At 27.0% G+C, this 24,660-nt stretch overlaps 1 protein-coding gene across 1 annotated transcript; it reads left to right on the top strand.

The window, feature by feature from the left end:
- Positions 1 to 546: 546 nt before the first annotated feature.
- LOC100213782 (vesicle-associated membrane protein 7) lies at positions 547 to 22,168 on the top strand. The gene is made up of 7 exons (XM_065812963.1): positions 547 to 645; positions 781 to 983; positions 1,104 to 1,200; positions 12,954 to 13,055; positions 13,929 to 14,022; positions 20,589 to 20,656; positions 21,828 to 22,168. The coding sequence occupies exons 2-7, from the start codon at positions 835 to 837 to the stop codon at positions 21,972 to 21,974; spliced, it is 657 nt and encodes a 218-aa protein (XP_065669035.1). The 5' UTR covers positions 547 to 645; positions 781 to 834; the 3' UTR covers positions 21,975 to 22,168.
- The last annotated feature ends 2,492 nt before the right edge of the window (positions 22,169 to 24,660 follow it).

Raw genomic sequence — 24,660 nt, 5'->3', positions numbered from 1 at the left:
TCTAAGTCATAGACTTACTTTAGTTCTTCAATCAGGCAAATCTTTAAATCAAGCTAGTTTAAATTTTCATACATCTAAAACAACCACGTTGTGAGGTTGTTTGATAGTAGTAGTTCCTGAAGTTAAATAAAATAGGTTAAGTTCAGTGAGAGTTCCTAAAAACTAACTAAAAACAATATTAGATGCACCTTTGTAGATATATATGCCAATCTAAATCATTAATTAATTCTTAACTGAGAACCAAGAGGCTGTATGTCCGAGTTTTGTGTTTTGACTGTTTATTATCAATAACTATTTGTCAACCAGTGGAATGTGTGTCCACTAAATTCAGTCTCAAAAGTAATAAAACTTGAGAAAATATTTAAATAATCAGCAGGACTTTCTGGCAGAATGTCTTAATATTAAGTTAAAAGCTCAATTTTTTTGATAACAAAAGAGATGGCCCTCTTGGTTCTCAACTGATGCAATGTCATATCTGCAGCATTTAACACTGAATTATATATGTATATAGTATTTAGAAAACCTTTTTTTTATTTTAAATATTTTAGGTTTACTGATATAAAAAAGCTGCGTTGGTATTGTTAGCAGTTTTAGTATTGTTATTTTCTTTAAACCTTTTTTTGTCTGTGTTAGCATACTTTTAAGGTTAGTATTTCAAAACATTATTTTTAAATACTTATGATTTTTTACATCTTGTTTTCATTTTGAGCAAGTATTTTTAAATTATTTATTGAGTTAACAAGTCAAAAACATCATATTTGTATATTGCATTTAATTTAGTGTTGAAAAAATGTTTAAAGATTTAAAAGTGTAAAAACTTTAAAATATTAAGAAATGTCAATATACTATTCTCTTATTTCACGTGGAGCTACTGTTCTTGTTGATTATGCAGAATGTTCAGGAAATTTTCGACAAATTGCACTTGCAGTTCTTCAAAAGACTGAAGTAGATAAAAATACAATGTGTTCCTATTCATCAGAGCAGTATGTTTTATTGGTTTGTTTTTGTACTATTTTTAAGTTGAAAAAAAAATTTATGAACATTTTTCGAATTTAATGTTAGAGAAGATCTTTTAGTTTTTTAATATTTTATTGGACAATTAGATATCTCTTTCATCTAATAATTGATGATGGTTTGATATATTTATGCATGGCAGACAAAGATATGGGGAAGATTGTACCTTATAACTACCTTAATGAGGTAACAATTTTTTAAATCAAAATTTTATAACTGTAAAACTATAATTCAATTATTAGTTTAAAAAAAGAAACTTTTTATAAGTTTAACAAAAAAGCAATAGTAGTATTTATTTGTTTAATTGATTGTTAAATTAAAATTTTAAGGTAATTTTTTGAACAAACAGAATTTTTAATAATAGCAATATAACAAATAACAGTTAGTTTTTTTTTACTACATAAGATTTGCCAACAAATAATTTACATTTTTTAAATAAGAATTTTTTTATTATACATGTTGAAGTCTAAAGAATACCCATGCAAGCAAGAATGTGTAACATGTACACTTCAAATCCATATGGAGTTTGATCTATGAAAAGTCATTGCTGTGTTTCAATCTATCTTTAAAAGAGTATTTCCTCTACTAAGATAAACCAACATATCTGTCAAATTGCAGGTTTGCAATAAATAATAACCCTTTACACATAAGAATACAAACTATTAAAAAAGATAGATAAAAACATTATTGAGTGCTGCAGAATTTGATTTCATTATTTTCTTTTTTAGCCCAAAATATATCAAAATTATATAAAGTAATTTTGACATATTTTTTTGACATGATAAAATCTGCATTAAAAAAAATAACTAGGTTTTTGCAATATCTCTTAATTGAAATACCCTATTGTTAGATGGAATACCTTGTTGGTGTGATGATTAGATTCATTTGTGAAAATCTTTGTTCGTATTCACTTGTGGAAATTGGGATAGTATGCAGAGTGTGTACAAAATGAACTAAATTTTCAGGATATGTTTTTTTACAAGGTATTCACACAATCAACTAATCATTTCTCTTTCATTTAATTGTAGTTTTAATGACAGATTTCTTATTCAGTTTCTCCTAATGTCTTTTGATTGTTAATATTTTTTAGTCTTTTTTTTTTTTTGTCTAAAATGCAAACCTATTAGGCTAGTTTAAGATCTTTGTCAGCAAGCACTTTTTTCAATTGACTCTTTTAGTTTTATGTAAAAGGCGTTCGGATTAATAGCCGAATCATTTTTGAAATTTTTTATTATGGAACAAAACTCCATGAAAATGGAAATTCTGTGCAGAAACTGAGGCAAATAGGGACCATCATTTTTTCTTCATTCTTGGAATACTTGTACAAATGCTTTAATTTTTTGATTTTCTTTGTACAGATCAATATTGCAGTCTTGAAGGTCCTATCTCAGTTCCGATAATTCTTGAAGATCACACATCAATCCTAGATTCATTAAAAATGCCGTAGATGTAATTTTCTTTCTTAAATCTTCATGAGTGGATTTTTTATTTTTGTCCCTTATAGGATTAACTATCGCTTCTTCAAAATGATTCACCAATGCTTCATAATTTTTCCATACCGCAATATCTGAACAGAAACTAGATGACACCCATCATGTATTTAAAATTCTACCAATTTTTAGCAGTTGAATATTGAGTAATTCTACACAAGAATTTAACTCTTTGCTATTTTGGGGTAAGCATGATACACTATGTAAAGTTTATCAAGAAATGATTTGCATCTATTAATATATGAAATCTCCCTAATAGTATCACCTACTGATAATTCCAGTTATTATTTGTACAATGTCTAACAGAAGTAATTAATGTATAACAGAAAAAAACTTTTCAGTGATTAATTTGAAAACGCCACTTTCGCATCTTAACATCACTGCCCTCGCCATCTCATGCTACAAAAACTAATAATTCTTTAAATATTCTTCTGTCATCCCACAATGAAGACATTCAAATAAAACATCATATAATTATTTAGCCATAATACTTTCAAGTTCTACTAAATCCAAAAATAATTTAATTGGTGAATTTATTGCAGTGCCTTTTATACAGCACTGAATGTATACTATCAGTGTCAATTTTTGAGAATGTTAATGCATGCATTTATAGAATGATGATTGCAACCCATTTCAACTTCGTTAATTTCTTGAAGATTAATTTCCATTTCAAAGCTATTAAAGGACTAATTTTCATACTTTGCCATAGTAAGAAACTTTAAGATTGGACCATTCTTTAGATATTTTCATTCCCATCTTAGCTTCTATGCCAAGTATTTTCACTTTTTGGTAGGTAGTGCAGCCAAGCTTTTTTTTTCAAACAAAACTTTGTTTTTGCTCTAATGTTTAGCAACTTGGCCAGCTATAATTGGTGTAATTGTCTGCAGAAGGTAAACCTGGCATTGCAATTTTGATTTCTTCTGTTTTGTTTTCACTTAATTTGATTTTTTTCTGAACCGGAAAGTCAACTGAAAAGAAGCTGGTGATTTATTTCAAATTTAGTTTGCATTATTTTAATTAATATTTTTATATTACATTTAAAATATACAAATCAGGTTATAACTTTTGATTTAAAACACTGATAACAGAATGATCATTAATGATATAATAAAAATTACTGTCACAAATAGCGTAAAGTTTGTGTTCTAAAAAAAGATTTTTCAAGTAGCGAAAGGCATTATGAGATTGATATTCGGACAAAAATTGCCCAGTAACAAATGAATTTCTTAAAAAAACATGTATGATTGTGGGATTGATATTCAGACAAGCAAACAGTTTGGCATCATAAAAACAAATGCTATTATAAAAATATATATAATAATAAAGTAAATTCTTCTCAAGCAAATTTAGGTTTTACTAACAGTTAAGAAACAATAGGTTCTGAAATGCAGTGCTATAATGTTTTCAAATCTTACATCCCACATTTGCATTTTCAATTTAAACATTTTAAATACAACTTTGTTTTGAGTTAAAATTGTTTAATATCTAAAAATGAACTAAATTCATTTTATAATAATACAACAAAAAAAATGTTTATAAATTAAAAAAATATTATATATATCAAAAAAGAGGCGCCATCAATTTATTATTAATAATTGTTTATGCATATTTTACTAATAACATAGTAGACCAAAATGGAGGGGGCAGGTAGAATTAAGCGTACTGAGCCAAGTGTTAAAAAACAACAGGTATCCAAAATTATAAAGTGCTAAAAGATTAGGGATAAAAAATGTACAGGAATAGAAAGGTAATATGAAACAGTAAAGGCTATGTAAAAAATGTGTAGATAGCATGGTATGATCGAAGCCTAAAAACTATGTATATAAGTGTGTGTGTCTTACTTAGAAAATGCACTAAGTGGCTTAAATGGTATAAGAAATCTGAATGTGAAGAGATGTATATCATTCAAAAATATACAACAGAAAGTTTTTTTATATACAAAAAAGAAAGGGTAAATGGTAAAAAATGTAAATATATGAGCAACATAATTTAAAAGAAAAACAATAAAACATTGGATAGAGGTGGGATTCCAACTACAGACATTCTGTGTATGAAGTAAACGTCTTATCCAAATAAGCTAAACGTGCATTTACTAATAAACAAATAAATGTAATTATATAATTGAAAAAGTAATGTAAATGTAAAGCCTTGAGGTAGATATGTATATATGCATACATGAACAAACCAACATATAAGTGTATATAAACATATACAAATGAATTAAATAGATGTATTTATATAGGGACAATATAAATTTGTTACATTAAAATTATGCAAATATAATTTACAAACAGATAACAATTTATATTTGTTGCTTTTCTCTTTAAAAAAACAAATAAAATATAGGAAAATCATTCTTTTTAATTTCAACTTTTTTTTTTTTTTACTTTGCTTTATTCAATTTTATTGCTAAAAATAACAACCACTCTTAAGAAAAAAAAATAAAAACAGTACACAAATTATTTAAATTATTATTTTTTCTTATTTTTTTTTATATTTAAATTTATTTTAATTTCCCATTTTGTTAGTTTTGTTTTCTTTGTTTTTGAAACCTAGTTTTTTTCCACAAAGTATTGAAACGGCTAATATAATAAACTTGCAAACAACCGTGATCAAGTTATCTGAAATAAAAAACTTATGTGTGGACATATGAGAAGAAAAACTGCACGCATCTATTGAGAAGGCTTGATTTTGCAAAGAAAATAAAGGTCGGACCGAAGTGTGGCATTGTGTCATGTTCCCAAATGAAATACAATTTAGGCAGTTTGCAGCACACAAAGTTAATGTTTGGTGACTACCAACTCACACTTCAATTCTCGATACATTGCACTTTCTGTTAAGCAATGTCCAGCAATTATGGTTTGGATGCAATTAATGCCAACATTTGTACTGGTTTGTACCTTTTACAACAAGGCATGACTGTCAATTTTACAAAATATTAAGAAGTTTTGAAAAACAATGTGCTTAGTTGGTTTCATATTAGAAATTTTGATATCTTTATCAGACAAAAATTGTCATCAAATGGCTCTAAGAAAATTAATGTACTTTTGACTTAAAACCCAATCAAAACTTGAAACCATAGGTTTGTAGACAAAATGCAACTAGAAGATCTGTAAAAAACCAGAATGAAAAGCAGTGTCATTAAACTACACCAGAATAGCATCTAGTTGCCTCAAGCTGTGAAGAATAGAGGCTGTTCTAAAAGTTCTTGGAGCTCCTATATTTCTTAATAGTAATGTACTTGATGAGTCATCTACCCTTCGTCTTCTAGGATTAACTCTTTCTTCCAATTTTTCTTGGAAACCATGTATTAAATCCATTGCAAAATAGCATCTCTTTATCATGCTTGCCACTTTCTTACTCTGGATTCTATTCTTTATCTTTATAAATCTGAAATCTTTGTATGGAATACTCTTGCCATATCTGAAGCGCATCTTCGAATGATGCCCTTTCTCTTTTATACAAGGTGCAAAAATGCATTGTAAATATAGTTGGACCTGCTCTTACAGCCAACCTTCAATCATCAACACATCGTTGTAATGTTGCTTCTTTTTCTCTTTTCTATAAATACTATAATGGGTGCTGCTCTAAAAAGTTAGCATCTCTTGTGCCATCTACTAAAATTTATTTTGTGTTACTTGTCATTCAATTAAGTCTCATCCTTTAACTGTAACTGTTCTTAAATGCTCCAAAAAAATTTTATTTGTCTAGTCTTTTTCACGAACATCAGTTGTTTGGAGTTTTCTTCCTTCACTTGGTTTTCTGTTTCATATAATTTGCAATCTTTCAAGTCATTTGTTAATTGTTATCTTGCTTTATAAACTTCATCTTTTCTCATTCAGTAACTTCCAAATCTAATAGTGGTTGATTGCAGCCTTGTTGGAAGTGAAGATGTTTAGAGGAAGAAAAAAAAAACTCATAAAAAGTACATGCATTATACTGTTACTTTTTGGCCATAACTGTATATAGATGGATAGATTATATAAAATCTATTTTAGATAATAGTTAACAAAAAGAGGTAAAATAAAAATCTGGTAACATAAGAAAAAAATGTAACTAAGATAAGCAAATTATAATTATTAATAAAATCAATAAGAGTTTTTTTTTTTTAATATAAATACAGTAGACATTTAAATAAAATTTTCAGTTGTGTATAAAATTTGCAAAAAATTATTAAATCAATTAAAATTATTGGTTATTTGCAATAGTTTAATTACAATATACTAAAGAAAATCAGTTTAACTTTTTGAACTACACAAACAAAATATTGTTTTTGTTTTAAACATCTTTACTTCCAACAAGGCTGCAAGCAACCACTATTTTGGTAGAGTTGGAAAATACTGGATCAGAAAAGATGAAGTTTATGAAGCAAGATAACAATTAACAGACAACTTAAAAGATTACAAGTTATACGAACCAGGAAAAAAAGATAAAAGAAGTGAATTCCAAAGAACTAAACAAATAAGAATTTTTGGAGCACTTAGAAACAGTCACAATAAAAGGATAAGATTTAATTGAATGACAAGTAACACAAGAATAAGTTTTAGTAAATGGCACAAGAGGTGCTTGCTCTTTAGAACAGCACCCATTATTGTATTTATAGAAAAGAAAAAGTTAAGGAACATTATAATGATGTGACAATGTTTGAAAATCCAACTATGTTTAAAATGTGTTTTTGCACCTCGTCTAAAAGAGGAAGGGCATCATTCAAAGATCTACTCTAGATATGCCAACAGTATTCCATGCAAGGATGGATTTGAGATTTATAAAGATAAAGAATAGAATCCAGAGTGAAAATGTGGCTAGCAGGATAAAGAGATACAACCTTAGCAGAGACTAATTTTGCAATGAATTTGATATATGGTTTCCATGAAATATCTAAAGTATAAGTTAATTCTAGAAGGTGAAGGGTAGATGACTCATCAAGTACATTACCGTTCATAAATATAATAAAATCTAGATTGTTGCGATAACAATAGCTGAAAGCGATAACAAGCTGAAAAAAATTTAGAGTTAAAGTTCACCAGCCACTGTGAGCTCCATGCTGTAGCAGAATAGAGATCCTTGAGAATAGAGAATGTTGGCTTCTTATCAAGACAAGAATAAATAGTAGTATCATCAGCGGACAATGCTGCCTTAAATGTGAAAATTTCTGGAAGATCGTTAATGTAAATTAAAAAAAGTATAGGGCCAAGGATAGAACTTTGATGATCCCCTGAAGTTATAGGAAATGAAGATGAGTCCTGTCCATTGAGAAAAACATTTATACTACGGTTGGTAAGTAAGGACTTAATAATCCTAAAGATGCTAACTGATACACCATAAGAAGAAAGCTTATGGAGGAGATCAGCATGCCAAACTTTATCAAAGGTTTGAGAAATGTTGAGAGTGATAGCCATAACTTCTCCATATCTATCTGATGCACAATAAAACCTATCGGTTATTACCGTTAACAAGTCAGCAGTAGAACAAGAATATCCAAATTCGTATTGATGATCAGAAAGTAAATTATTAGATTCAAGATGAGAGATTAAGTGTTTGTTAAATGAAGACTCAAAGACCTTGCTTATGGTAGTATGAAGACTCATGAGACGGTAGTTAAGCGAGTCAGATCACTCTCCAGAATTCTTGAAAATAGGGATAACAGGTGTTGCTTCCCAGCAGGCTGGAAAACAAGACTGATAAGCTGAAAAATAGTTTCAAAAGTATAGACGATAGCTCCGGAGAACACTTCTACAAGACTATAACAGGTATGTTGTCCAGACCACTAGTTGCAAAAGAGAAATCACTTTAAGTACAAATGCTGGAGTGATATGAATGTCAAGCAGTAGATCAATCTGTTTGTCGACTATATCAGGTAGGCTGCAATAAATGGAATCAAGAGATGAGATTGATAAAAAGTTCTTAGCAAAGAATTCAACTTTGTCTTTAGGTGAGGTAACAAAAACTGATAAATTGCAATATAGATGGAGGTATTACAGATTTGTCCTTACAATACACACTGTTAAAGATTCTCCAGAAGTCTCTGGAGTCTAATTTTTGAGGTAAAATACGAGATTTTGTGATCTGAGAATAGCCGGCTTTGGTGTTAGACAAAACCTTTTTACAATGGTTTCTGACAATAGTAAACAGACATCTATTTTCTGGAGAATTGTTTTGGCAATAGATATGGAAGTAATGGTTACGATTGGAAATTGCAGCAGTACAATGAGAGGAAAACCACAGAGAAGAGTGAGGCTTAATGGTAGAGCCTAATAAAAGATTCTATGCCAGCCTGAATCCAAGAAGTTCCATAAGAAGCATATTTGTCAGCAGGAAGACAAAAGGTTAACACCTAAGAGCCATCACAAAGAAAATCACAGAAATAGTCCCAGTCAGCTTTAAGGGAGTTGTAAGAGGTATGATGATATGGTGATTCTGATGATGAAGAAGAATGAGATAATAGTTTTAGAGAGATCAAACCATGATCAGAAGCTTTTAAGGGTGAATGTGGAGAAACTGAGCACTGACTAAAATTAGAAACAAGAGATAAGTTGAGTAGAGAAGGTAAATGATTTGGATTGTCTGGAAAGTGAGTTGGAAAGTTGAATATTTGTTTTAGAGATTGAGTAAAGCAAAAGTTGAACTTATCACCTGCAGTGTCACTGACGCTAGAACCTAGCCACTCAATGTGATGCACATTAATGTCACCAACAACAATGATATTGGATGTAAGATAAAGAAAAGGAGCTTGGCCAATTTGATCAGAAATAACATTGAAAAGAGTGCAGTCTTGAGATGAAGGAGAGCAATATAGAACAAACAGAAAGATGATAGAGTAAAGTACACTTTCTAATATTTATAAGTTTATAAACATAAAATTAAAAGGACTTTTTAAAAAAACTATTTGTAGCTTATAAATGTAAAATTAAAAAGACTTGTGCAAGATCTAGTTTACAATATTTTTCTTTTAAATATAATGTAATAAAAAAATTAAAATTAAAGGTCAAAATTAAAGTTTCAATAAACAAAAAAGAAAAAATAAGAAGTTTTATGACACTTTTTGCAAAAACAATCTTCACCTACCAAGGCAAAAACCAAAGGGCTTTTTTTATGAACTTTATTAATAAGCAGGTTGTAGTTCTTTGAACAAAACATTCAAGTTAACAAATTTATAATCCAATATTCAAGTTAACAGGTTTAACAAGTTGACGAAATAAAACCATTTAATGAATGAGTTGTATTTTTAAGTGTTAAAAAGTTTCTTACCAGAGCAAGAGCAAAATGAATATTACTAACTTTATTACGTAGCAGATTTATGTGTTCACCAAACCTTAAAATCCTTACCTAAAGTAACCATAAGTTTCATCTTATCAGAGGCGAATTTCTTTATATTTTCTATCTTAGGAAAATGATTCTCACAACTTTTTAAACCAATTGATAATAGTTGGAATTTGTCTTTATTTTAAAGCATAGATTTTGCTTTAAGCTAAGCAAATGAATTACTAATTTCTTTTTGCTAACAAAAAAGATTACTTTTTTACAGTGTGATCACATCTGTAAAATAATGTTATCATCAGCAAAATTGAAAATTTCAGTATACTTCACACAAAAATAAATTGATAAAAAAATATTAAAGAAAATTGGTCTGAGAATAGATCTTTGAAGTACTCAAAATGAAATAACAGACCATTCTTTTTTTTTTGTGATCACTTTCATTTGAAGAACCGTGTTATTAAGAAGTAATAATTCAATTTTTATTTGAAAAACCATATTAAGCTTAGTAAGTTGTGAATTAAAGAATAAAAATGAATGAATGGCTTTGTAAAATTCATAAGTATGGACCCGACAATATCACCTTCATCATTACTGCTATTTACTGAATAAAATAAAAATTGCATGCTTAGTACTATACCATTTTCAAAAATTACACAATGAGGCATCCAATTTAGGCTCAATAAATAACATAACTTGCTGGCATGAAACAAATTTAAAAGCTTTGGATAGAGCTGGAAGTATGATTTATAGGCTGTTAGTTTAACTTATTGGACGGGTTGTCTTTGTGGGGTATAACACAGCCATTTTCAAAAATGTTGCGAATGTACCATTAATGATACTATTTTTATATAGTTTATATCTTTAGACGAAGTAACATTTTAGCATAAACATTGGAATGTCATCACTGATCTTTAGAGTTGTTACATTCAAATTTATTGATTTTAAATCTTTAGAATATTTTTAAAAAATTGTTCAAAATTATAAAATTTTATTAGAAGTTTGATCATTGGTCTTTTATGTTTGTCAAAACTTTTTGCTTATTTAACATTATTTATTATTATCAACATTATCAACATTCAACTGTAATTTGAATATAATTTTTTATACTGATATTGTTTTTTTTTTAATTTTTTAAGATTTTAAAAAATGTATATAAAAATTGCAATTTCTTTTTTGTAATTAACTAATTTTATCCAAATATATCCGTGCTAATTTTTTTTTATATTGTATAATTTCAACAATAAGGTATTTAAATATAAAATTCGGCTCCCAGTCTGCCTTTTTAATTTAATTTTAATTTTTCAGACCGATTCTAATACAAAATTAAAATTATTTGAAAAATCGTTCAAAGGAAGTTGCTAATAGTATGGTTTTTATGTAATCTTTTTTAAATGTAATGTATTGACAGTTGATAAACAAGAAAACTTTTTTAAAGGTTTTGTAGATTAAAATTTCAATAATTTTCTTGAATATTTTCTCTCTTAAAAATGAGTTTACCTCAACTAAAATTATTCAAATTTGCCTCGATTAAAATTATTTCAAGTTATTTCCAATGTTAAAACTATCTAATGAGAATTCACTTCTCGACATTTCCATTTCTGTGCGTGATTTTTTATTTTTCTATAGAAGCAAGTACTTGAAGCTAGTACTAGAAGCTGGTAGCGATATGCATACTATTATAATTTTCTCAAAGAATGACTTTAACAAAAATATTATTTTCTTATTTTAGGCTACCAAATATTTAAATATATTTAATATATATATATTTTTATTATTTTATTTTTTTGTGTGTTAATGTGCAATTGTTTGAAAAATATACAATAATTTTTTAATTTTTCCTTTAGCTAGAAATATTTGATGTCTGCTGTTCCACATTGAAAATATGAGAAACAACAGTCATCAAATATTATTTTTTGGAAATGCTCTTCTTATATATGAAGCTTAAAGAGCACAAACACGGCATTTGTATCATTTTAGTTTCCAATAAGACTTTAGTTCCACTTTATCATTATATAATTAGTTTATAATTATTTACTTAGTTTATAATTACTTTCTTTTTCAATTAATTTTTCTAAATAAGTTGAAAAAAATATTAAATGAATTTTTCTTGTTTTAGCTCTAAGTTTTTTTGCCTGAATTCTCTCGCTCTTTATATATATATATATATATATATATATATATATATATATATATATATATATATATATATATATATATATATATATATATATATATATATATCTGTGTGTGTATTAGACAATAACAAATTAGTAGAAAATCACTTATCAATTTTATTATTTTACACAGTGTTTTGTCAATAAAGATATATCAAAAACAAATGTTCAAATTAATAAACTTCAATTTATGCCAAAAATTAAATTACAGGTCATAAGTCATAAATGTCTTAACTACCGTTATATTTCACTCATAAGTGGTGTTACACATGTAACACCACTTATGAGTGAAATACGTTGACAGTATCATAAAATGAGTTCTTAAGTATTGTTTATTTCTGGGTTGTTTTTTTTATATATATACATTTTTAATAAAGATTTATATTATTTTTTATTAGTTTTATTTTAATATATATAAATATGTATATTAATTTTTTTATTTAATGTATATAAATATGTATATACAGGCCTTGACGGGAGTAAATGAGTGCGAGAGCATTCATTTTAGGAAAAGCTCTTCTAAAACGAACATGGCAAGCCATGCGAGCTGCTCCTCTAAACTGTTTTTAGCTTTTGGTTTTTGCACAAGCTATCTGTTTATTTATATAAAAATTGCTTATTAAATACAAAATTTGGATTTATACTTGTTACAACCATATGTTTGTAACGGTAATGTTACAATAATAAAAAGGAGGACTTGATCACCTTACAATAATAAAAACATACACTTGCATGTTACTATAAAATTGATATATTTCTCATCAGTTTTTATCTGGTTATCTCTTTACTTCTTTAGTTATATTTTTAATAAATTTCAGAAATAAATTGTCATGATTTTTAGCTATCATCTGTTTTTTACTATTGTGGCAAACTTAAGGAATTATTAAAATATTCAACAAATTTAGTTAATAAATATGATCATTAAATTGTATTTAATAAATAAAAAATATTTAAATAAATAATGATTTAGATATAACCAATTGTGAATTAGCAGAACTTTTATTGTAATTTTCTCTAGATAAAATCTCGTTTTAAATCAGGATCCCTTAAAGACAGAGCTTTGCATTGTGGACCTTATGAGTTAAAGAGAGACTTTGCTACTGTTCTTGCTCAACAACTAGTAAGTAGAATATCAATAAATTGTAATTTAAGCAAATCTTCTACATTTTTTTTTTTTTAATTATTGTTGGACACACTGTTACTGTTAGTTTAAAAAAAAAAATTCAATTTAGCCTTAGTTAAGTTTGCCCTTTTTTAAAATAGATATTTAATCTATACAATGGATAATGACAAACTAAAACACTAAAAAACCGTTTTCATAGTTATAATAACTTTTTTGTACTTTTGATATTAGCGATTAAAAATTTTAGGAGTTTTCTTTTAAATTTTCTTTTTGTCTCTTCTGCTGTGACATCCCAGTTGACTTATTTAATACAATTAGCAAATTTATATTATATAAGGAGATCTTTTCAGCTGCAACTCATTTTAGAATACTTATTTTTGGTTGTTTTATCAGTAGCATACATGATTTAATGTTTGTCCTTTATAAGATATGGGTACCAGGCTTTATGTTACTCATGGGGTATTTTATTGAAAGTTTGGCAATGTATATATTTGTTTGTTTTTTTATCCAAAATTATATTGACTTTTTTTTATTCGATTTCTAAAAGTTTAGATGCTCATTTTTAGACAAGTTTAATTTAGGCCAACTATCTCATTGTGTTTACGTTTTTGATAATTGGTAGTTGTGTTCCAAAATTTATTGTTTAACTACTTTTCAATCATTTTAATTAAATTTAAAAACAATTTTCTTTAGCTAATCTCTGCCACTGACATTATTTCTTAGCTTGGGAAGTCTGGTTTCTGTTAGTCACTTATTAATATTACAAAATAATTTGACATTTTTTTCAAAAGCAACACTTTTTCCTCAAAATTTTTCATTTAGAAAATAAAATATAAAACTTTTTCTTATTTTTTTTAATTTTGCGTTTAGAAACACTTCAATAGAGGGGAATACCAACTTGATAATATAAAAAGTCTTCAAAACAATGTTAATCAAGTAAATTCCATCATGACTCAAAATATAGGTATGTAATTAGATTTATCATAAAAGTTTAAAAAAAAGTCAAATTTAACTGCATACAAATGAAACCAATTTCAAAAAAAATTTTAAACAGTCTATAAATTAAGATATAAAATATAAAATGAAAATAGGAGAAATAATTCAGATTAAAACAATCATTTCTCATTATAATTAAAGTTGTTTTATATCTTTTATATCAAATACAAACATTGCAAAAAATATTTGCAATTTTTTTCATATACGCTTACTAGTTTTAATTTAAGTTTCTTAGATAAAAAAATTTTTGTAAAACTTCATTAAAATTTCAATATATATAAGTTATTTTTTTATTTTTAATCAATAGTGTCAGACATCTAATTGGTTGCTAAGCAATTTTTTTTTTCCATTAAAAAAAGAAAAACTATTTAAAAAAGAATTTTTCCTAATGTGTTTTTATTATTATAAAAATACATCAAGACAATTATTTTATGTTTTATTTATTAACCATAAATTGGATACTTTTGAGTTAACCAATTAAATAAATATTTTTGAGTTATTAATGGAACTGATTAACTGGATACTTTTGAGCTGACTGATTAACCAGATTGAATCAGATATATCTGGTGAAAATAATGTTACTTATATATCTCTTTTTTTTTTTTTTTAAAGAAAATTAATTGGCATTTTTTTAAATTCAATTTTTATTTTATCGGTATGCATTTATTATTTAGTTTTAATCAAAAAATTTTGTCCAAACATTTAACATTTTCTTTAATGTGAACACAACTTGTCACGGCGCTTAGGAATCAAATTTTATGATGAAAAAATTTTTAAAAGGTGAAAAAAAGATTTTTTTTTATAACTAATATCAGCTAGTTTAAAATTGAAAAATAAAAATGAAAAATAAAAAAGGAGGCACAGTGGGTCGAACAGCTGTTTTCATGGACATTGGTTCATAACTTTTGAATGGAAAGTGCTATGGAGTTGATAAAAGACTTATCGGAAAGGTTTTTATGTGTACATTTTAAAAAAACTAAAAAATAATTTTGCTGCAGGATAATTAGGTCATAATTTAAAAGAGAAAAATATTGAAAGTTTTACAAAGTTTGCTTTTTCATTGTTTATAACAAAAATAAATATTTATAAATATGTATGTATATTTTATATTATAATTTAGGAGTTTTTTCTTGAGATTCTAGCATTTATTATTCTTAATATTTTGTTATTACCTTTAACCCTGAATCATAAAGATTTCCAAAACGATTTTCCTCATTATTCAAAATAAGTTCCCAAGTATGACCAATCAGTTTATGAAGTCTTATACTGATCCATGGTTATATCATTTATAAACTTTGACAGTTGCCATGGTTATATCCATGGTTCAGTTAAATTTATTTTTGTAACAGACGAAAACTCATTAAATAGGAATAAATAAAAATTTGTACAATAACTTTTATATTGATCCACATAAATTTTTCTTTTTGAGGAAAATACTCAAAGAATTATCAACCAATTTAAACTTTTGAAATGTTGCATGATGTTGAACAGGCGATTGTGCAATAATTAAATCCCTATTTGATTTTTTGTGCAATAGTTCTCTAGCTATACAACTTGTTGTTGTTGTTCCTCTTTTTCCAATTATATCAGGGTAGTCCCATTTTATACCTGTTTGTTTTAATATCTTTGTTTGCATTGAAGTCTCTTCTTGCTTCAAAAATCTATTTGAAGCACTGAAGATCTATCAAAATCATATTTGACCATTTCATATAGACTGTTGTACATGTGAAAGCTGGCTTTCACATGTACAACAGTCTTCATGAAATGGTCAAATATACCCAGTAAAGCATAAAGAACCTATAAAACTATCAGTAATTTTTAAATGTAATAATATTTAATATCATGTATGTTCCTATATTAATAATATACAATAATATGAACACTATTACAAGATAACAATTTACTTGTATTGGTTTTTACATCACTGGTTGGAATTAGTTTGAAGGTTTGTCCGGCCCTTGTGATATAATTGTTTTTTTTTTCAAGTAAAGAACCGTCTTCTTGTTCAAATTGGTAAAGCATTTCATTAATAGTTTCATAATAATATCTCGCTTCATTACAAAACCATTTTCAATTCTTTCAATATTCAAACACTAGTCTTTTGAGCATGTGCACAGATCACAATATGTATCTCGAACTCCTAAAAAAACATTAACTGTCTTCATATCCATCATAGATGACTGTACTATCACCTTTACATTAAATTGTTTTCCCTCTTTATACATAAGGAAACCTTTATTTTTTAACACTTCAATATCAGAATAAAAGACAGACAATTATTGAAGAATTTCTTTTGATTCTTTTCCTGTTTAAAGACTCAATGCTCTGTGACTCAGTGGGGCGTTTGGTAACTTTTGCAACCATATTAACAAACCTGCTTTCGTTTCAAGTGAAAGTGGACAAAACATTTTCATTATGATATTGCTACTGTTAACATTATCGTTTTGATTAAATATTGCATGGCTTCTACTACCATAAAATCCAAACTTTATTTTCATTAGTATATTATCACTGTTTATATCTAACAAAAATGTTCTCCAATATCCTTTGCATTGTCAGTTTAACAGCCTGAAATAGACTGAAGTAAACACTAAAATTTCAAGATAATTCAAAATAATCTGTTACTTCAAATTGTTTTATCCTGAAATATTTCTAGCTAGGCAATATATTGAAACCAGCAGTTGAAAGAAGTTATCTTTGGTTTGTATATGACTGCCTACCAAGAGCACATTCTGTATAAATTGATATTGCTTCTATTGGAATCTTATTGAAAGAGTTATTCTTAAACATAGATTTTAAGCAAGGTTTTCTTACCAGCTTTGAATTATATGCCAGCATAGCCCATTTTTTTTTTATGTTTGTTTTTCTTCAGATGCAGATCTTTGCCAGCTATTCTGAACTAATGTTTTTTGTGCAAATGTAAATTCATCGAAGCCAAGTGCCTTGGCAGTTATCAGTATACAACCTGTTATATTTGCAGAAATAGTTTTTATTTTTTTATTTTCTTCAGCAATTAAAATTTCAAATAAGTCAAATTCAGTGACCTTAACTAAAGATATAAAAAATTTTTTGATTCATTATCTAATAAATTTTTACAGAATGATTTAAACTTAAAATAATATAATTCAAAATATAAACAAGTTTACATGAAAAGTTTACAAGTTAAAATATTATATTATTTTTATATACATCACAAAGCACTTTTGATTTTAACTCTCGCAATTCGTTCATTTTAAAACTGATTTAAATGCTGCAATATTTTTTTTATTAATGATTGTACTAACTAGATTAAATTTGGTCAAAGTTAAAAATTCAGTGGAAACAAGGGCAAGGTGGGAGGAGCGGAAGTGTTGGTCAAAAATTGATCTTAATCCTTATTTTAATTTCTAGACACTTTTACTGAACACGTCTTCCCCTTAAAAATATGTACAAAAAAAATGTAAAACTAATTGCATTAATATTTTTTATATTTTACAAAAATTTAAACTGTCATTCTTTTTACTCTTTTTTTTTAAAAGTTATAACAATTTAGTTAAAAAGCATCTTATCCCTTTTTGTTATAGGAGTTTAAAAATATATGGGTTTACTAGTGCCAACTTAGCACTTTTTGAGATAAATAATTTTTTCTGATAAAAAATTAGTTAAAAAACACGAAAAGTTTTCTAAATTTTATTTGTTTCATTAAGTAATCTATGAAGTTAACATTCACATTTCCATAAACTGCAGTCTAAGATTGTTTCTACATACAATTATCACATTAGCACTGCTTATATAGTGACATTTTATTAATATAATGCCAAAAATGACTTTTATGTATCATTTAAACCTATTACCTATCTTTTTCAACAAATATACATTATTCAAAATAGTATATTTTCTGAACAAATTATACTTTTGAAATATTTTTTTTTGATAAACTGTAAATTTGTTTGACTTTCAATTAGTAAATGACTGAATTGATATTTGAACAGGGCCGGGTTTGTGACCGGGGCTGCATAAACATTTATACATCCTAAAGTTTTTTTTTATTTATTTAAAATTTATGTTATATTTTGTATATATATGCATATATAAACATCATTATGATCAACATGATCATCATAATCATCATTACCACCACCACTATCATCATCATTCATCATCTTCTCTTTCAGCAAATACTACACCATATAAATACTAAAGTTTATATAAATATGAAAGGATATTGTATGCCAGCATCTAAATAAATAGCAAACATATATGTTTATATCCATAATATGTATGCATAAAACGCATCTCAGAAGCTTTTATTCCTTCTGGACTGAAAGTTTGGAAGCTTTTATTCCTACTCTTCGATTTTAAGTCAAACCTCATTCTACTCCATATTTTTCTTTAAACAAAACTTTAAAGGTACCACAAGCAAAAAATTTTTTTCTTATGGTACCCTAAAAGTTACCACAAAATACCTTGTTGTAACTTTAAGGGTACCACAAGGTATTTTGTGGTACCCTTAAATCTTTGCTCCTGTATTGTTTCTTATCTACAATATCAGTCTCTATTTACACCATATAAATACTAAACTCTACTGGCTCTATTTGTTGACGACTCAACTTTATACTCTTGTCTTGACAAAAAAATCTTCACTTTTTGATTGCTTAGAACAAGCAGCTGATTTTTAATCTGACCTCTCTTCTGTAACAGCCTAAGGCTTGTTGAGGCTTATGGATTTGAATTCTAGACTTAAAATCTGCAATTTTTGTTAGCCAACAAAACTCATTTATTTACTGCAAAAAAGTATTGCAATAATGTTGGTATACCTATATTGATGAATAACAACCCTCTTACTCTCAAACAAAGTCTCAAATAAGTGAGAGGTACCGAGTTCGATCCCCACCAAGTCCGTGATAGTACCACTTTTAGTAAAACTTTTATTAATCCAGTTTTTTTCCTTGCACATTAAAAAAATCTTATAACTATTAACCATCTTCATGTTTTTCTTTTATATACAACCTACAACTTTTCAAGTCTTCAGTTAACCATTTCCTAGTATTTTTACTTATTCTTTATTTGTAGGAGGGGGGGAGGGGCATGTAGAATGAATAGCTTTCTCTCTTATAACTACTTACAATAACTCAATATTTGTACAGATAGGTGGTCAAAAACAAAAAAGTATATTTTTATATTGTTTTTCTATAAATTTTCGCTTATGCAAAATTTTTAGAATATTACAAATATTTAGCCATATTATGAAGTTACAGCTGTAAATATTTTATTTTTACAACAAAATAGTTATATTTTAATCTATAGAAAGAAGTTAGGCACCAAATATGTGCAGTGAAACTTAATTTTTAGGCACACTTCAGGTTGTCTAAAAATTTTTGTTCTAAATCATAAAATTTGTGTGTTTGCATTAGTTCTTACTTCATCAATTACTTATAGTTTGAAACAATGTTTTAAAAAGGAGTCTCTCTTGATCAAGCCCTTTTACTCAACAATGATTTTATTTTTAAATGTAATAAGATCAGCAGATGTATAAGCTTACTAAATTAATTATGGCACCTTACCATAAACATTGCTAAATTTATTTATGTCTCTACAATCTTACTAATTTCTACTGTGGTTTAATCAACTTAAAACTCACAACAACACCTTGGTTTGTGTGTATTTTCTAACAGTTTCCAGGCAATTGCCATGCAGCCAACACAAGAAACAACAAAATGTTGCTGACCGTGTCTAAAGTAAGGCTTGAAATCTTAAAGAAGTGTATCTTTTACTAAGAACTAGTTTTATATAATCAGCTACCACCCACTGTTTGAAATATTAAGAACCAAAGAGAATTTAAAACAATGCAAATGAATATTTTTAATTTTTAAACTTTATTTTATTCTATAATATATCTATAACTTTTTCATATTATTTAATAATTTTTATACTTTGAAAAAAAAATATTGTGCTCAAGATAAGTCTGTCACTTAACCACAAGGTTTGTCACTTAACCACTAGGTTTGTCACTTAACTACAAGGTTTGTCACTTAACCACTAGGTTTGTCACTTAACTACAAGGTTTGTCACTTAACCACAAGGTTTGTCACTTAACCACAAGGTTTGTCACTTAACCACGAGGTTTGATAACAATATCTTAACAAATGTTACCTTGGCTAGTTTATATCTTTTATTTGATTTGGAATTGGTTTGATTTCATTGGATTTTAGACAATGATATCTGGAAAAAAAATTGGAGAAAAATTATGCATAAAATATGTCATATCTGATATATATCAGTTAGGATTTATACAACTGATATATATTGGAGACTACAACTGAGATTTGGAGACTACAATGATATATCTGCAATTAATTTCATTCCATTTTTTGCCAGAATTTCTCAGAAAACTACAAATTTCGAAAATAATTTAATAATAAAATAGTATATTAATAATAATACATTATTTTAAGTTTTTATAAGACAATTATTGTTATTCTAATTATTGAAAGTTTTTTATTTCGTTATTAAATATTTTATTATTTCGTTATTATGTTTCAATTTTTTTTAAAGAAAAAGTAGTAGAAAGAGGTGAACGCTTAGATGTGCTTGTAGAAAAAACTGATGAATTAACAAGATCGGTAAGTTTTTATTTCATATTTTGAATGAAGTTTTTTTTTTGCTTGCCAAAAATTAGTATTTAAAATCCGAAACACATTTGAAATTTAATATTAACCTTTTTTATGAAAAGATAAAGTTTAACAATTATTTATAGGTTTATTTTTTAAGTTAAAAGTACTAATTTATATAAACCAATGACTTTAGTTAAAAATTGTATATTAGTATTAATGTAAATTACCTTTTATTATTTTTTAATGATTAACAATAATTTAAAGTTTGAATATTTGATTTTTTAATGATTGTCAAAATAAAAAATTGTAAAACAGTTTATAAAATTTTATGACTAAACATGCTATGGAGAAATTGGAGTCATCAACAGACAAATTTTGATATAAAATTGTTATTTTAGGTGTATGAAACGGGAGGCTGAATAAATGTGAATTTTATAAGTGCGAACTGGCATTAATGCAAAGCAGTTGAAAAAACTGGCATAGGTACGCCAGAAGAATTTGCAAAAATTGGCATAAATGCGAATTGGTATAAGTGCTAATCTTCATAAATGCAAACCATAAATTGGCATATGTATGAAATGGCATATGTGCGCCGAAAAAATTTGCAAACACTGGAACAAGTGCACCAAAAGAATTTTAAAACATTGATGCGAGTCCTTATGCCGATTTTTACTTGAGGCTATGTTTGCAAATTTTTTTGGCGCATTTACACCAGTTTTTGCAATTTTTTTCGGCGCACATATGCCAGTGTGAAGATATGCCAATTTATGGTTTGCATTTGTGAAAATATGCACTTATGCCAATCTTTACAAATCCTTTCAACGCACTTATGCCAGTTTTTGCAACTGTTTTGCACTTATGACAGTTCAACATATATGCCAATTTGCAATTATTATTAATTATGCTAATTTGCACTTACGCTGATTCGCACTTGTGCGAATGTTTGCAAATTCTTTCGGCGCAATTATGCTAGTTCGCTCTTATACCAGTGTTTGCAAATTCATTCGGCGCACTTATGCCAATATTTTCAAAATCTTTCAACACACTTGTGCTAGTTCACACATATGCCAGTTTTTTCAACGACAGTTTTTTTTGTGAGCGGTTATATTTTTATATTTATTTATAGTTATATTTTTTAATGTTATTTTAATAAAATCGTGGTACGTAATTTTTCTTTTAGTCAGAATCATTCGGTATTGTATCTCGTCGTTTAAAGAACAAGTATTGGTGGCAAAATAAAAAAATGTGTATTATTCTCTCATTGGTTGCAGTCATTGTTATAGTTATTATTGTGGTTATTGTTCTTTTTAAAACAAAAGTATTGTGAACATAGCGCGACATTTTTTTTTAAATTTGATAATGGCTGCTTGTTTTCTTCTTCAAGTTTCACCGTTGCTTTGCGTTTTTTTTTGTTTTTTTTTTATTCTTAAGCGCTGTATAAATAATTTTCTTGCGACAAAAATGTAAAAATAATATTTTGAATTAATGTTTATGCATTATGGTTATGCATATTTTTACTAACATTGTTTATTTATTTAAAAGTTGAAGATATAATTTCTAATTGTACACAATTTACACGTACGTTGTAAATTGTGTAAAATTATAAAATGTTACATTTTTTAAGTAACTATGTCAATGTATGCTCCTGAGTCTCAATAATTCAACGATTTATTGCAAAAACTCCATGAAATAAAAAGTTGAGAAAAATTAGAAAATATTTTATATCAATTTACAAACATTTTTTTAGAAAGATATCACTATTTATTTGTGCTGATAATTATCTGAGAAACTTATTTCAAAAATTTAAATATTTTAACTAATCTTGGGATTTTCAAGTCGTAATTTTTAGTCACGAAACAAAACGTCGCGCGTAACCTATCGTGATTTTTCGTAATTATTTTTCGACTTTTTTCACAAATCTTTATTAAAAATTTTTTTTTAAATTCTATTGTTTTGTTTTAATTTTATAATATGTTAACTGCAACTTGGCTATTATTACTTGTGACTTGTTCATACCAGTCAGTTGATTTAGGCAAGTTACTTTCATTGATATTTTGTATCGACTATTTCATTTTGAATTGGTTGTCTTATCACAGAGCACCGCGGAAGAGCATTTCAAATTTACTATAAAAAAAATGTGGTGAACCCCAAGGTTCCATTCTTGCTCCTCTTTTATTTTTTGCATATATAAACGATCTTCCTAATCCCTCTAATATTTTTAAAACTATAATGTTTACTGACGATACAAACTTATTTTACTCATCAAAGACAATTGAAGACCTCTTTGAAAAAAAAAATGTTGAACTAAAAAAAATTAATATATGGCTTAAATCAAATAAACTGTCCTTCAACATAGAAAAAACTAAATATATACTATTCCACTCTAATCAACAAACTAAAAAAAATACCCCTGAACCTACCAACAATAAATATAGAAAGTATAACCATCAAAATAGCTCTGATTACAAGTTTTTTAGGGGTTCTAATTGACGAACACATCTTCTGGAAGCCCCACACAAACTACATAAACACAAAAATATCAAAGAACATTGATTTAATCTACAAGACAAGACCATTTTTGTTATAAAAGAATCTAAAACTTGTTTACTTTTCATTCGTACATAGCTATCTTGCGTATGCCAATATAACATGGGGCAGTACCCACAAATCTAAATTAGAACCACTTTACTTAGAGTAGATTAGGGTAATATGAGTACTCTTAGTGAAAATTAAAATATTTTCAAAAATAATTATGCTGGATCTATTTTTAGGGATCCCTTCTTATGATCCATTTAGATATTTGGGCACCCAAAATTTTCTTAAAAATACAGCGGTTTTAAAAAAGTAGCAAAAATGCTCATATTACCCAGACCACTTGGTATTATGAGCACTTTTAATTAGGTCAAAAAAATAATATTAGTTAAGTAAAAAAATACCAACCTGACAATTAGAACTATTTTTGGAATATAATAATTCGTTATTACAAAACTTATCATTACACGATCAAATTTGAAGCATGTACACACAGTACTGTTTAACACTGTTTCACTTTTTGTTGAAAGTATTAAACAATACTGTGTTTTGAGCAAAACAAAAAAACATTTAGTTCGTTATTTTTTCATTTTTATAAACTCAAACCTTTTGAACGATAAAAATTCAAACTTTTTGAATTTGAATCACAGAAAAATATTTAGTATTGTTAAAATAATAAAATTTTTTACTATGCTTTTTTTATATTCAATTAAAACCACTGCCTTTTAGGACTTTAAACTAGGTAATTTCAATGAAAAACACTGGGTAATTTGAGTATGCTCATATTACACAAAAAGGACATCTTTAGTCAAAATTTAAAATCTTTAGTTTAGTAAGTGTTTCTATGTATTGTTTTTCAAACAAAAATTGATTGGATTTTTAGCTAACATATTTTCCTTTATGAAAAAATTAATTTCATTATTTTAGCACCAAAGTTTCGCGCCACAGGTTTATTCATGCGTAATGATATTATTTTAACAACGCAAAAAATTTAACAGCGTTTTAACTAGATGATAGCCGCTAATTACTGCATGAAAACTTACGCTAAATGTGGATAAAACCAAATTTATTTTGTTCCACAAAGTTAATAAATCAAAAAATATTCCCATCAAGTTGCCTAATCTAATAATCAATAACACTAACATTAAAAAAGAAAACTCAGTAAACTTTCTAGGCGTAATCTTAGATGAACATTTACGTTAAAGTTTACATATAAAAGTGTTTATAACGTTTAAAACACTTATTAAAACGCATTAATACATATTTTAGACGTTTAAAATACGTCTTGTGCCCACTGGGTTACATAGTAGTACTTATGTCGAAATTGATTTTTCAATGGCGGGGTGAATTTTTTTCAAAAGATATGCAAATAATAGTTCATTTCGTGTTTTTTAGGTAAGAATTTATCAAATTACAGTACAGGAGCATGGGTTTGAAAAAAAGTCATAACCCTAAACAAATTTAAACAACGAACACTCTCT

This window comes from Hydra vulgaris, chromosome 12 (assembly GCF_038396675.1).
Source record: "Hydra vulgaris chromosome 12, alternate assembly HydraT2T_AEP".
Taxonomy (NCBI): Eukaryota; Metazoa; Cnidaria; class Hydrozoa; order Anthoathecata; family Hydridae; genus Hydra; species Hydra vulgaris.
Note: the sequence above shows the minus strand (reverse complement) of the source record. Positions and strands in the feature narration are given on the sequence as shown.